This window comes from Engystomops pustulosus, chromosome 5 (genome assembly GCF_040894005.1).
Source record: "Engystomops pustulosus chromosome 5, aEngPut4.maternal, whole genome shotgun sequence".
NCBI classification, from domain to species: Eukaryota; Metazoa; Chordata; class Amphibia; order Anura; family Leptodactylidae; genus Engystomops; species Engystomops pustulosus.
In genome coordinates this window covers 129,937,936-129,951,156 of record NC_092415.1, presented here as the reverse complement: position 1 = coordinate 129,951,156, position 13,221 = coordinate 129,937,936, and the positions used below count along the sequence as shown (strand labels likewise).

The 13,221-nt window shown below is 41.6% G+C and overlaps 1 protein-coding gene across 4 annotated transcripts in view; it reads right to left on the bottom strand.

The window, feature by feature from the left end:
* Window positions 1-13,221, bottom strand: part of PDIA4 (protein disulfide isomerase family A member 4) — a 69,212-nt gene that overhangs the window by 45,107 nt on the left and 10,884 nt on the right. For all 4 annotated transcript variants that reach the window (XM_072153039.1, XM_072153037.1, XM_072153040.1 and 1 more), the window contains 4 exons: window positions 12,811-12,931; window positions 10,757-10,962; window positions 7,758-7,896; window positions 3,884-4,089 (listed from right to left, as the gene is read on the bottom strand). In XM_072153039.1, the coding sequence (XP_072009140.1) occupies window positions 3,884-4,089; window positions 7,758-7,896; window positions 10,757-10,962; window positions 12,811-12,931 (672 nt within the window). The remainder of the gene's footprint in view (window positions 1-3,883; window positions 4,090-7,757; window positions 7,897-10,756; window positions 10,963-12,810; window positions 12,932-13,221) is intronic.

Genomic DNA, 13,221 nt, shown 5'->3' with positions numbered 1-13,221 from the left:
AGAAAGTAAGGAACCTGAAAGAGGGGACTTTTATGAACTCTATTTTGTAGTCTGATCTTAGTGACTGCAATCCCAAGGATTTTGGGTGACCTCCTCCCAACGTGCTACAAATTGTTTAAGAGTCTGACCCCCCCTGGTGTCGCTCTTTATGGTCTTTTTGTTTTGGGGCAAAAAGGAAACCTTGACCCCTACCTCTCCAAGGAAAATTCCATCAGCCACCTTTACCTCCAGATTTGGGAGTTTCCTTATCCAAAATGGGTGAAAATACACCTTTTTTATGGGTCTATTTTCCGGGAACCCCTTTTTCTTAGCCGATGCCCTCTCTAGGATAGAATATAGCTCTGGTCCAAAGAGTAATTTCCCCTGGAAGGGAAGGCCACAAAGTTTATTTTCGGATTTGAAGTACCACCCCACTGTTTCAACCAGAGAGCACTGCGCACAGAATTTGAGAGTGCAGTCTTTTTGTGGACGAAAACCTTATACCTTCAGTTGAAGCATCAGCTAGAAAAACAGAGGCGGACTTTAAAAGAGGAAGGCTCTGAAGTATAGCTTCCCTCTTGAATGTGGGTTTCCAATTCCTCTAACCAGTAATGAAGTGTGTGGGCTACCGAGGTGGCCATCACGCTAAATTTTAAATTTGTCATGGAAGACTCCCATGCTTTTTTTTTTCTTTTTAAAAAGGGAGTCACAGTTACAATCCAATGGGTCGGCTAATTGTGCCATGTTCTCAAATGGGAGATCTGTTTTTTATCTACCCTGGTTAACAAACCATCTACCCCTGGAGGGTGTTCCCACCACCCATCAATAAGTCTATTACGGAATTCCTTAGGAACCGATAGGAGTTTTCCAGGGTTTTCACTGAATACTCTTAAGTGTATCGTTAAAGGGGAACACTTTTTCCCCCAGGCATAACCCCCAGAAGAACTCTTTGTAAAGATTAAGGTTCTACTACCTCTTCAATTCTATCTTGAACGGCTTTTAATAGATTTTACAAGCCTTCTTAAAGGCAAAAGTTATCTCTGAGAAGGACTGTCTGGAATATCAGAAGATCCTTATCCCAAAATTCCCTGGGATTGTCATAAATAAAGTCAAACTCTGCATCAGAATCAGAGGAGACTACACAAGACTCTCACTCTCTTTTTTTAGGAGGCCCAAGGCAGAGAGAGGATAGACTGCTGCTCTGATTTTTGTACTGCAGAGTCGATTATAGTTTTTAAGGCAAGTTTTTCCACCTGGACATAATTTCGCATACTGGTCCGGCAGTCTAGTATTTTTTTTAACAGCCTTAGAAGGAAAAAGGGAAAGGGAAGGATGGTCCTTCTACTTGGAAAAAGTTTCCCAAGGTAGGAAGAGTTGTACTGTAGTAATAGCATCAGCATATACATTATAATAAGCAATACCGATCAAAGTACTCCCCGACAAGGACCTGAGGCTTTTCTTTTAGCCTCATCTGCCGTTGCTGTAGCACAGAGACCTCAGATCAACGCGACTCCCTACTTAAATAGCCGGTGTTTTAACCACACTTAATACTGGCGTTTTCTGACTTCCAGTGCCGGAAGTTTTAAATTTGGCGCCTTCCACTTACAACTTCCAGTCTGGCACCATACTGTTGATGCAGCCTATAGCGCTCATATGTCAGGAACCTCATCGCTGCAACCACCAAGTGCAGGTGCTGGCGTTGAGCGGCAACATTTGGAAGCTAGCTTGCCGCACTGCCCAACTCCTGATACCAATGTGTCCTGCTTCTACCCACCCCCCTCCGAAGACCGCCGGAAGGAGATGATGCCGGTCTGCCAGCCAGGATCCAGTGATCGCGGGAGCCTGTGAATGCCATAGACCCTCCCCCACCCCGATCTGGAGCAGAGACTTCTCTATCAACCTATCCCCTGTAGGGACAGGTAGCACTGGTTGCTAAGGGGGTAATTTTAAACTCTCTACTTCCTGTCCCTAGGGCATAGGAGCAACCTCCATATGGGGCTGTCATGGGGAACAAAACAGAAAATAGTCAGTAAAAAAAAAAAAAAAAAAAATTATAAATGGAAAGAATACCAAAATACTCCACAAAGCTTGATACTAAATTTCTTGGCTAATATAACAATATGTATGGGAATAACCACTGTATGGGAATGCCATTGCAGAGTAAATTTCAATTTGGACATATGATGGCTTAGTTTGTGTGAGATAAGATGAACTTGACAGATAATTAATAGATGCCCCTGAATTAAGTACAGGCAGTCCCCGGGTTACGTACAAGATGGGGTCCAGAGGTTTGTTCTTAAGTTGAATTTGTATGCAAGTCGAAACTGTATATTTTATAATTGTAGATCCAGACAAAGAAAATTTTGGCCCCAGTGACAATTGCAGTTTAAACATTTTTTTGCTGTAATGGGACCAAGGATTATCCATAAAGCTTCCTTACAGACACTTTACAGATGATTATTGCAATCTGGGACTATAGTAAAGCATTCAGTAAGCTTCACCAGAAGTCAGAGGATTGTGTCTGTAACTATGGGTCGTCTGTAAGTCGGGTGTCCTTAAGTAGGGGACCGCCTGCATCTGAGTTTTTATTAACTCTTTCCTGGTGTATTTTAAGCATTCTTTTGGGGAGCCGTTCAACATACCACAAAAATAAAATATTTTATATTTATTCTCTGGGTCACTACGATTCCGGTGATATCCCCCTCCCCCCCCCCCAATTTTTCAGAATAAAAACAAGAATCAAGGAAATCTACTTTTTCTTAGTACAGGTAGTCCCCGGGTTACGTATAGGATAGGTTCTTGAACTTTGTCCTTAAGTTGAATTTGTATGCAAGTTGGAATTGTATATTTTATAATTGTAGCTCCAGACACTTTTTTTTTTTTTTTTTTTTGAATTTTAAATCTTTTTTTGCTGTAATGGGAACAAGGATTATCAATAAAGCTTCATAACAGACACCTTAAAGCTGATCATTGCAGCCTGGGACTAAATTAAAGCATCCAGGCAACTTCACCGGTCCACTGTGCTTCACTGAGGAACTCCAATTGGCAAGTTCCACACGGAGTCAAGGAAACAGTGTTTTGAGGGACAGAGTTGTAATTCAAGGCTACAATTACTCTCCGAGTAAAAATGTCAGCAGAACGCTGCAGGGGTGCACAAGACTAAGCTCAATTTCTGTCTTTGGTTCATTCTCCCGCAGGACAAACTTCTGGCAGGCAGCTTTGAGAAAAAAGGAGTGCTCGATGTCATCACAGGCAGAGATATCACATCTGTGTTGGAATACAGCAATGAGTTCTGCACGACCTTGGTGGCCCACACATGTATCTAAAATAAACCAACTATTACACAGCTGTTTCCCCACACATCATTCCCCTGATGTGACATTAACAAGGTGTTTTGAATATGAGGAAGTGCATAGCCACTAAGGGCCATCATATCAATAAATCAAAATGTATTATTGTTTGGAGAGAGTTACACAATTCTATGGTGGATGGATGGATAATTAAAAAAAAAAAAAGAAAAAACATAATAGTACATATCTAGCTACCTATCTCACTTCTGCCCTTAATAAATCGGATCTTTCACATTGCATTATAATAGGAGATAAGTAACATAAAGAGGGGGTAAATAATTTTTCAATTAAAGGTGACTCCACCCCACCCCCCTGCAGTAAATATGCATGTTCGAAATAACAAACAACTCAGTGTGGATCACTTTTTTGGTGAATATCAAGATGAAAATTATATTGGAGAATTTAACTTTCTCAGATTTTATTTTTTGTAATAATAAAAGTTGTTTTTATCATCTACACTCATCCCTTCCCTCCCTAAAATCAGTGTCTTCTAATAGGCATTGTACACCAGTGAGTTTTGACAGTAACAAAATATATTTTTTGTTTTTGCTTACCATATTTTTCTCTAGGTCCATTGTAATCATACGATTTTCCCTTACGGAAAATCTTTAGTGTGGGATATCCAGTCACACTGTATCTTTTGGCAAGTTCAACTTCTGCAGTAGCATCAACTTTTGCAAGTGGTATTGCTGGTGTACGCTTGCTAAGCTCCTGTGCAGCCTTTTCATATTCTGGTGCAAGCCTTTTGCAATGTCCACACCTATAAAGTGAATGAATAGTACATACAACCATTAAAACTAGTATGCTGAAAAACGTTAAGGCTATGAACATCTTAGTGCAAGAAAAATCATTAAAACACAAAAGTTTGTACAGTAAAATAAGATAAAGCAAGCTGTATTTTTTCCCACACTGAGATTTTCTTGTCATGCATTTGTACATCATCAGTACCATATTGTACCATATTGCAGCCTCTTCTCTGTCAGAGTTCTTGTTGCAAGGTGTTCCCTAGCATGGGTTACTCGTTTTTTTCTGTCGTCTTGAATATCAAATGTCTCAACACTGCACAGCTACTACGTCAATAGAAAATGCCATTTCCCAGATATGCAAAGACGTAAATTTAGTGCAAGATCCTGTCTTAGCTGTTGACAAAACATGGGAGAGAATACAGACCAGTGAGTGTTACACAGGAAAAGGGAGGGCTTGGCTAAAGGAAAGATTGAGCTGAATCAACACTGAGCCTTCCGTAGTGAGGTAGGAGGGAGTGGGTGTTTGGCAAAGCTCTAGGGCATCGCTCCAATTTCACCAAACAAGACCAAATCCACCAAATCTTCCTGCAGAGGGAGTGGGGGTTTGGCAAAGCTCTAGGGCAGTGGTGGCGAACCTATGGCACGGGTGCCAGAGGTGGCACTCAGAGCCATTTCTGTGGGCACTCAGGTTATCAACCCAGGACACCAGAAAGGAACAAATCCACCAAATCTTTCTGCAGTCCCAGGCAACTTTAGAGATGCTGCTCTCAGCGCTATTTTTAAAAGACACTTCATTGGCTGTTTGGAACTGGGGGAAAAGTGAGAAGGTGTGGACAGGGCTGCAGTATCTTTTTGAGGTTCGCCTGCTGGACCCTTCATTCTTCCTCTACAGTGAGACCCTGGAGAGAAGCTACAATGAGAGTCTGAATTAGCACTCTTTCTTTCAATTGTATTGGTGTCCTTAGGGGGCTGATACGATTGAAAAATGTAGAAGAACAGGTAGCAATACATTACTGCATAAAATGCAATGTTGGCACTCCATGGTAAATAAGTGGATTTTGGTTGTAGCTTGGGCACCCGGTCTCTAAAAGGTTCGCCATCACTGCTCTAGGGCATCGCTCCAATTTCACCAAACAAGACCAAAACCACCAAATCTTCCTGCAGTTCCAATATGCAGCAAAGACTTACCGGCTATGGAGAGGGCTCAGCGCGTGAGCCCTCTCCATGCACCCGCGGCCAACCAGTGACGTGCTATTACGTCACGGGTCGTGAAAGGGTTAAAGCGACAATTCATTGGCTGTTTGAAACAGTGGGAAAAGTGAGAAGGTGTTGACAGAACTGCATTATCTTTAGAGGCCATCCTACTGGACCCACCATTCTTCCTGGAGAGAAGCTACAATGATGGTCTGAATTTATTTGCCCACCTTTTTTTAACTGTATTGGTGGCTATAGGAGAGCCAATACATGGCTTGAAATGCCATGTTGGCACTTCCAGGTAAATAAGTGGATTTTGGTTGTAGTTTGGGCACCAAGTCTCTAAAAGGTTCACCATCAATGCTCTAGGGATTACTGGACCTTGTGCATTGACTTCTGCTGGAGGAGCAAGGATGTTAAACAATCTGAATCTCAGGCTCACTTGGTCCGTCATGAGGTGGATGCGGATGAGCTTGTGCGTGTCTCATTAGCATCACCATGTGCTGCTCATGGAGCAATGACTGTAGAGAAAACTGCAAAAATGGGAATAAGACCTGCTCTTGAATCCCAGGCCAGCCAGCTCACACAAACACCGGCCAAATTGAGGAGCAGGTAATGTAACAGTTAACACAGTGCCTGCAATGCATTCCGGCCAGCAGACAGGAAGTGCTTGTATTATATTTCTGTAAGATGCAACAATGTCCTGTGTAATGTGTGCAGTACAGGGAATCAGGCCAACATACTCTGCTGTGCATATACCATCCAAAAAAACAATGGCATTTTATTTAATCATTCCTATTGGTAAAGTGACTTTAGCCACTTTATAAAATGCCATGGAACAGTAAAGAAAAAAAAATGTTGAAAAACCAAGAGAAAGCAAGAGACTGATGGCACAGGGGAAGTGGACATCAACCTGCATCATGTCAATAGGATTCCCAGAAGTCATGCATGAAGTTAAGGGGGCTCCGTTACAAGGAAACTAAAGAGGCATTGTTTTTTGCCTGTAAAAACATGACACATTACACAGCTCCGTACACAAATGTACAAAAGAACTATCCAGAATATGCCGAAATGATGGAAACATATTTTTCTTGTACAAAAGAAAATCTATTTAATTTTGGCATCTCTGTGATTATACCAACCCAAATGATAAAGGAGAGGTATCATTTGGAGCTTAAAGTGAAAGATGTAAAACAGAGCCAGAAAGAAAATGGCAAAATGGTACAAGACATGGAATATTAAATGTCATCACTAGCAAGTACAATTTTACAAGCCCTTCAACAGCTCTGTACACAGAAAATAAAAGACGTTATGAATTTTTGAAAGTGGAGTGTGAAAAATGGAAACAAAAAGAAAAGAGGGCTGTGATGTTATGGGGTAAGTACGTCACGCATCGACTGTGGGTGAATGGTGAGGGCTCACCATTAGCACATTATAATGAATGAGGAGGAAAATCCCCACATACTGCCATACTGTAGGGGGTCTGAAAAATGGTTAAAAAACAAAAAAACAAAAAAAAACAAAAAGACCCCAGATATTTACATACTCACCCTCCGGCGCCCTGATGCTGGTGGCGGCTCCTCTTCTATATGCTGTATTAGGTGGCGGAGACGTGCCCATGCAATCTGCCGGCCTCTGCTGGCCAGTAGATCGCGTGGACGCGTGTCTGCCGGCTGTCACACCGAAGTGAAGAAAGAAGGGGAGGCGCAGGAAGGTGAGCATGTAATTTTTTTTTTTTATGTGCTAGGTAAATTTGTGGGCTGGCTTGCTGTATACGACATGGGGGCTAGCGCCAGAAGATGGCAAAATAAATTTTTTAAATTTGTACAGGAGGTTTTAATATTTGTAAATGTATGATACATTTAAAAAACCTATACAAATTTGGTATCCCTGTGATTGTACCGAAAAAGATTAAATTAGACGTGTCATTTGGGACATACAGTGAAATCCAAGCACAGAATAAAACGGCACAAATGCGTTTTTTCACTGCATTTGGATTTTTTTTCTTACTTATTATGAAGTGCAATTTCAGAAAACCATAGGCCATTCAAACTTGATCGATTTCCATACCTACACACGGATTAGCAATTTCTACTGAAAGTAAAATAGGAGACTTGGAAACAGCTGATGAATGAGAGCAGGTCAGGGTGTTGGCCCCACTAATTGTAAATGCTGGTCAATCCCTTTATTGTATAGAACTGCTTATTTAAAATTAAGCATATAATTATGAATGTGCAAGTCTCTATATATGTGGCTGAACTATATTTCAAGTTGATTTTGTAGGACATTTTCTTTAGTATTTTACACAATTTGCTGCAATACTCCAACTTACCTGACATTGTTTATTTTTGCTATATGTTTATGTAAGGTAATGTATTCATGGTTTTTGCTATAGAATTCTGTAACAATACAGTTTGTCTTTTCACTGCTGATGCAGGTCCTAGGAGTGGTGTTTACAAAATAAAGGAAACAGTAGTGCTGCACTTACCATGGTGCATAAAATTCAACCAATATGATATCTGCCGCTTCTACTACCTCATCAAAATTGGCTTCAGTTAATACTATTGTTGCTTCCGGTGGAATTGTCCAATCAGGATTAGACACTTCTTTTACTTTGGCGACGATTGCTGTTAAAAGAAAATATTACATATTATATATAATACTTATATAATTATTTATTACACCCAGTTTATACAGGTAATGGCATCATTGCATCAAAGTTTATTGTTTCCACTAAGAAGCTATATTCAATAAACATAAAGGCATTTATCATAAAGTTGCATGGGGTTAGCAGGTACGCCTGTGCTGACACATCAGCTTTAGCTTGTATCAGTTCCTGTGCCTGATATATTAAGAGCCTGGAGCCTCTTGGCATTTATGGAGCAACTTCAGGGTCTGGGATAACAGACAGATGAAACATTATTTACATATGTACTGCTAGCACTTATCAGGAAACACTTTTTAACCATGCATTATACCAGTTGACCCAAGGTTGGTTTCACAAGAACTGTTGTAGCATGTGTTCAGCTGGAGAGGCAAGAGCTCCTCACCCTTCCTCTCTCCATAGCGAGACTTGCTGGCAAAAGATAAAGTATGCTATATGTTTTTCCGGCAACAGCATGGTAAGGTGACTCGTGTGCTCACCGTACCGTGCACTATGCAATTCTATGGTGGCCGTATGCAAGATGCCATTCGTACGGCAAGTATATGGCGCCATGTATGTGTGTGGATACCAAGGCTTACAGGAATTCTATTATAGCCAGCCTCTGACAATGGCTAGGCTCAGATGGTAAACTGTAAGAACCTTGCCATACTACATGCTTCCCCTTATAGAGGGAATCTCTATAGAGCTGGTATCTGCCTATTCTAGCATGCAGCATACCCAGTTTCCCCTAAAATAGGACATCCCCTGAAGACCTAGTACAATTTGGTTCAAGCTTAGAAACAAAAGGCCTCCCCTGAAAATAAGACCTAGCGTCAGTCATTACTACAGCTCCCCCCGCACCATACGTTGGTATAGGAAGATCATTTAAATGCTGCAAGAGGTTGTGACATGGGGGAAGAAATCATGGGATAAAATATCTGACTGTTGCGGTGTAAATGTGTTACAAGCAGCTACCCGGACATGAAGGGCTGACAAGAAGGGGATCATTTAAGGAAAGTGCTACTGCTAATTAGTTTGGAGAGTTAAGAATGTTAGAGAAGTTAGAGAAGAGACTTTTTGTTCAACGATAAACGCAAATTATTTTTCATGGAAAAGTAAGACCTAGTGCCTCTTTAGGAGCAAACATTAATATATGACACTGTCTTATTTACGGGGATGATATATATAGAGAAAAAGGATGAAACACAGCGCAAGATATGTAGCAATTTATCTAACAATGGAAAACAGGAATTGGCAGTATATGCCTAGCATAAATCACAACAGTGATGGTACTCGTATCTGGGTAGTAGAGCTGCTGCAGTAAACCTGACATCCAGTACTGCTAGTTGTAGCGGATGATGTCGGAGGGTTTAGAGAAGGGAAAAAAACACAGGCTGGAACCGCGCTGCTCAATGTTCATATTTAATTCAAGATCACAGAATCGCAGTTGCGCAACACAGCACCCATGCCGGCTCGCACTTTATTTCTTATTCTCATCCATCTGATTCTGGTCCGACCCCAGCCCTTTTAAGGACCACATTGGGACCCTTTCCCTCACATCTGGGACCAATCACCTAAGGGAGAACAATAGGAAAATTGTGTGTACGGACCTGATGAAGGAGGCATTCCGCTTCCGAAACGCGTTGTCCACTGTGATCTTGAATTAAATATGAAAATTGAGCAGCGCGGTTCCAGCCTGTGTTTTTTTCCCTTCTCTAAACCCTTATTTACGGGGAAACAGGGAATAAATATAATATCAAAGCCCTTTTGTTTTGACTCTACTAATAGTGTTCTTTAACATACCGTATATTCCGGTGTATAAGACGACCTGGTGTATAAGACGACCCCCCTACTTTCCTGTTTAAAATATAGAGTTTAAGATATATTCGCCGTATAAGACTACCCCTTTTCCAACGCATACAAAACACCGGTAAAAATAAAATAAAAAACAGATTTGAATTTAACATGGTCCTTTTTTAAATGTAAATTCTTATGACATGCAGGTATATAGCAGGAAAACTGTCGCTCATAAACATAAGGCATACAACAACAACATTACCATTACAGCACAGGCCCCAGTAGTATACAGCACAGGCCCCAGTAGTATACAGCACAGGCCCCAGTAGTATACAGCACAGGCCCCAGTAGTATACAGCACAGCCCCCAGTAGTATACAGCACAGCCCAGCATTAAAAAAAAAAAAAAATAAACTTATATACTCACCCTCCGGTGGCCCCGATGTGCGGCGCTGCTCCCCCGATGTCCGCGCCGTCTTCTTTCTTCTGCTGGGCGCCGCCATTGATCTTCCCCGGCAGGCGCCTAGTATGACGCGCCGCTGCTGACGTCATACTAGGCGCCGACCCGGGGAAAGACATGGCGGCGCCCAGCAGAAGAAAGAAGACGGCGCGGAAGACTTAAGACAGCACAGCGCGGACATCGGGGCCAACGGAGGGTGAGTATGCGCCCAGATGTCTTTTTGAGGCTGCCGGCAGCTTTTTGAGGCTGCCGGCAGCTATCGCTGTGCAAACACCCGCGATCGGTGCTAGCACCAATCGCGGGTGTTACCGGTAAGCCTTTGCTGCAATATGCAGCAAAGACTTACCGGCTATGGAGAGGGCTCAGCCCGTGAGCCCTCTCCATGCACCGGGACCGCCGCCGTATAACACGGTTACCGGCGTATAAGACGACCCCAGAGAAGACAGAAGATTTTTCTGTCTTCAAAAGTCGTCTTATACGCCGGTATATACGGTATATACATAAATGTGAATTCTGAAAATAAACGAAAAAAGGACTGGTTTATCTTTTGCCATAGGTAAATACTAACATGCTATTTAGGTACTTACCAGTTTCTGTCCGTGAACCATCATAATCAACAGATTGGCCTTTCTTGAATATCTTTATTGTGGGATATCCACCAATGTCATACTTTTCAGCAAGCTTTGTAGCTTCTGTAGCATCTACTTTAGCAACAGGTATAGGTGGGACATTTTCTTTTAATATTTGTGCAATTTTTTCATACTCTGGTGCAAACTGCTTGCAGTGTCCACACCTATATTGATACACAACATAAGCATGAAATTTCATTTGTTTTATGCAGTTACCATATGGAGGGACTAATAATTAGGAAAGAGATGCAGTGAACCAATATACACAGACATTGTTCATGCTGCCATCAACATTAAAGACAAATAGTTTTTTGATCATACACAAGGATATCAATTTTTACAAACCATTTGGGCTCCTTGGTAGAAGAAAAAATAATTGGTTGAGGAAACAAAGAAAACACCTTCTTCTTGTACCACAATAAGCACCACATTTGCCATTGTTTGGTAGTTTAACATGGTTCTATTGAAGTGAAATGAATGGAACAGAAAAGCAATACAATACTGCATACAACCAAAAGCAAAAGTTCTTCTACGTCTTGATCAGTCCTTTAAAAGAAATTGCCAGAGCCAAAATATAATTCTCCATACTCAATACTTTCTTTCCCCAAATCATATATGGGTGGATCAGACATATAAATGTTTCCTTATCACACATTAAAACAAAATGTGCTGAAAAACCTCACCTTATACACGAGTCAATTAAAAAAAAAACACTTACATACTCACCCTCCAGCGCCCCGATCCTCGTTGCGGCTCCTCTTTGGTCTTCTCTCTGCTCTATTAGCTGGCAGAAACACTTCCCTGCGAATCGGGGGATGTATACTGCCGGGGGCTGGCCGACCGGCTGTCTGCTGCCGGGGACTGGCTGGCTCTAGGCCGCTGGGGGCTTGCCGGCTGGCTGGCTCTAGGCCTCCGGGGGCTAGCCGGCATGTAAAATTAGGGGTCTCAGCTTATACTCGGGTCGGCATATACTGGAGTATATACGGTAGGTAATATTTTTTCAATGGGAGTGCAAATGCAGTAAATATACTGAAGATCCACTGGACTGTGTGTAATGTGCAAGGTGCGCCAGATTCATGATTTGTGTCTCACAGTCTTCATGAATCTGGTGCTCCCTGCACTGCTCCGACAGAGTACACCATTTTTTGTTGTTGCATCCTGTTCACGGTGAGCGAAATCAGTTCGAGTGTATCTCAAGCCATCTGTACCAGTCTCTTTCATAAGATTGAAAAAGTATTAAAAAAATGACTTTCCCCAATATTCAGTGATGCGTGGACATTGCCATAGAATGTGGTACAGTAATCCTTTACCTCCGCATTTTCTCCAGCATAAATGGGAGGTGCCTGGGAATACGATACTCAGCTTTTCGGGGGTAAGATTCCACTGTAGGATTGTTTTCATGGCCGCTTCGTAAATGCCCTTTTCCATTCTAGAGGTGTATATGCTTTACCTACTTCTTTTTCCCACGTCAATATGGGTGGTGGATTTCACAAAGGAATCTTTAGATCCCAATGCTCTGTAAATGTTTCGTAGTCCTGACAGGGATTTTATAGCGCACGTTCTTCATGAATCTGGAACCCTCTGCACTGCCCCAACAGAGTGCACCACTTTTTTTGGTGAACCTTTATCATAGGGCGTGCAACAATGGCACATGGTCCGACCTAGCACCAGAACCTCCATTTCAGTACAGAAATTTAGGTTGCATGAAGAATAGAACAGCCGCGACATGAAAAGGTAATGTGCGACACAGACTTGTCTTAAAAACCTGTGCAAGCAGTTTGCACAGAAAAGAAAGTACCAGAAAACTGGCGCAAAGCCCTTAGTAAATGTTCCCCTACTAGCATAGTACCCTTCTAATAAAAACAAAAAAACAAAACCTTCAAATGTCAATCAACAGAGATTACATTAGTTCTGAAAATATGAGTGATCATACATTGTACTGCAATTTTGTTCTCCAGTGTACAAAGGACCAACATCACTTTCCCCAATAGACTTCAACAGAAATTACTTACCAAGGTGCATAAAATTCTACCAATACAGTGTCTTTATCTGCTATATAAGTATCAAAGTTTGCATCATTGAGCACCAAGACGCCATTTTCTTCTTTAACCTCCGTTTCATCAAGTGACATTTCTAAGGAATGTAGAGGAAAGTTTATTAATCAGCAATACACACATAAAAACTGGAATCCAGAACACCTTACTATCTTACTATGCTGATCTTATGCACTGGAATGAATTATCATAGGGGACATGGACTCCTTTGTACAAAGGAGGTGGTTTCTACATTCAAAGTTATAACAATACGGACCATTTAAACTAGGATTAAAAAAAAACCCACAAATTAGTTCATGTTGAACAAACTTTAAGCCCAGGATGCTTTAACATATGCAGGCGATTTGGAAATTGTACCCTGTGTTAGTT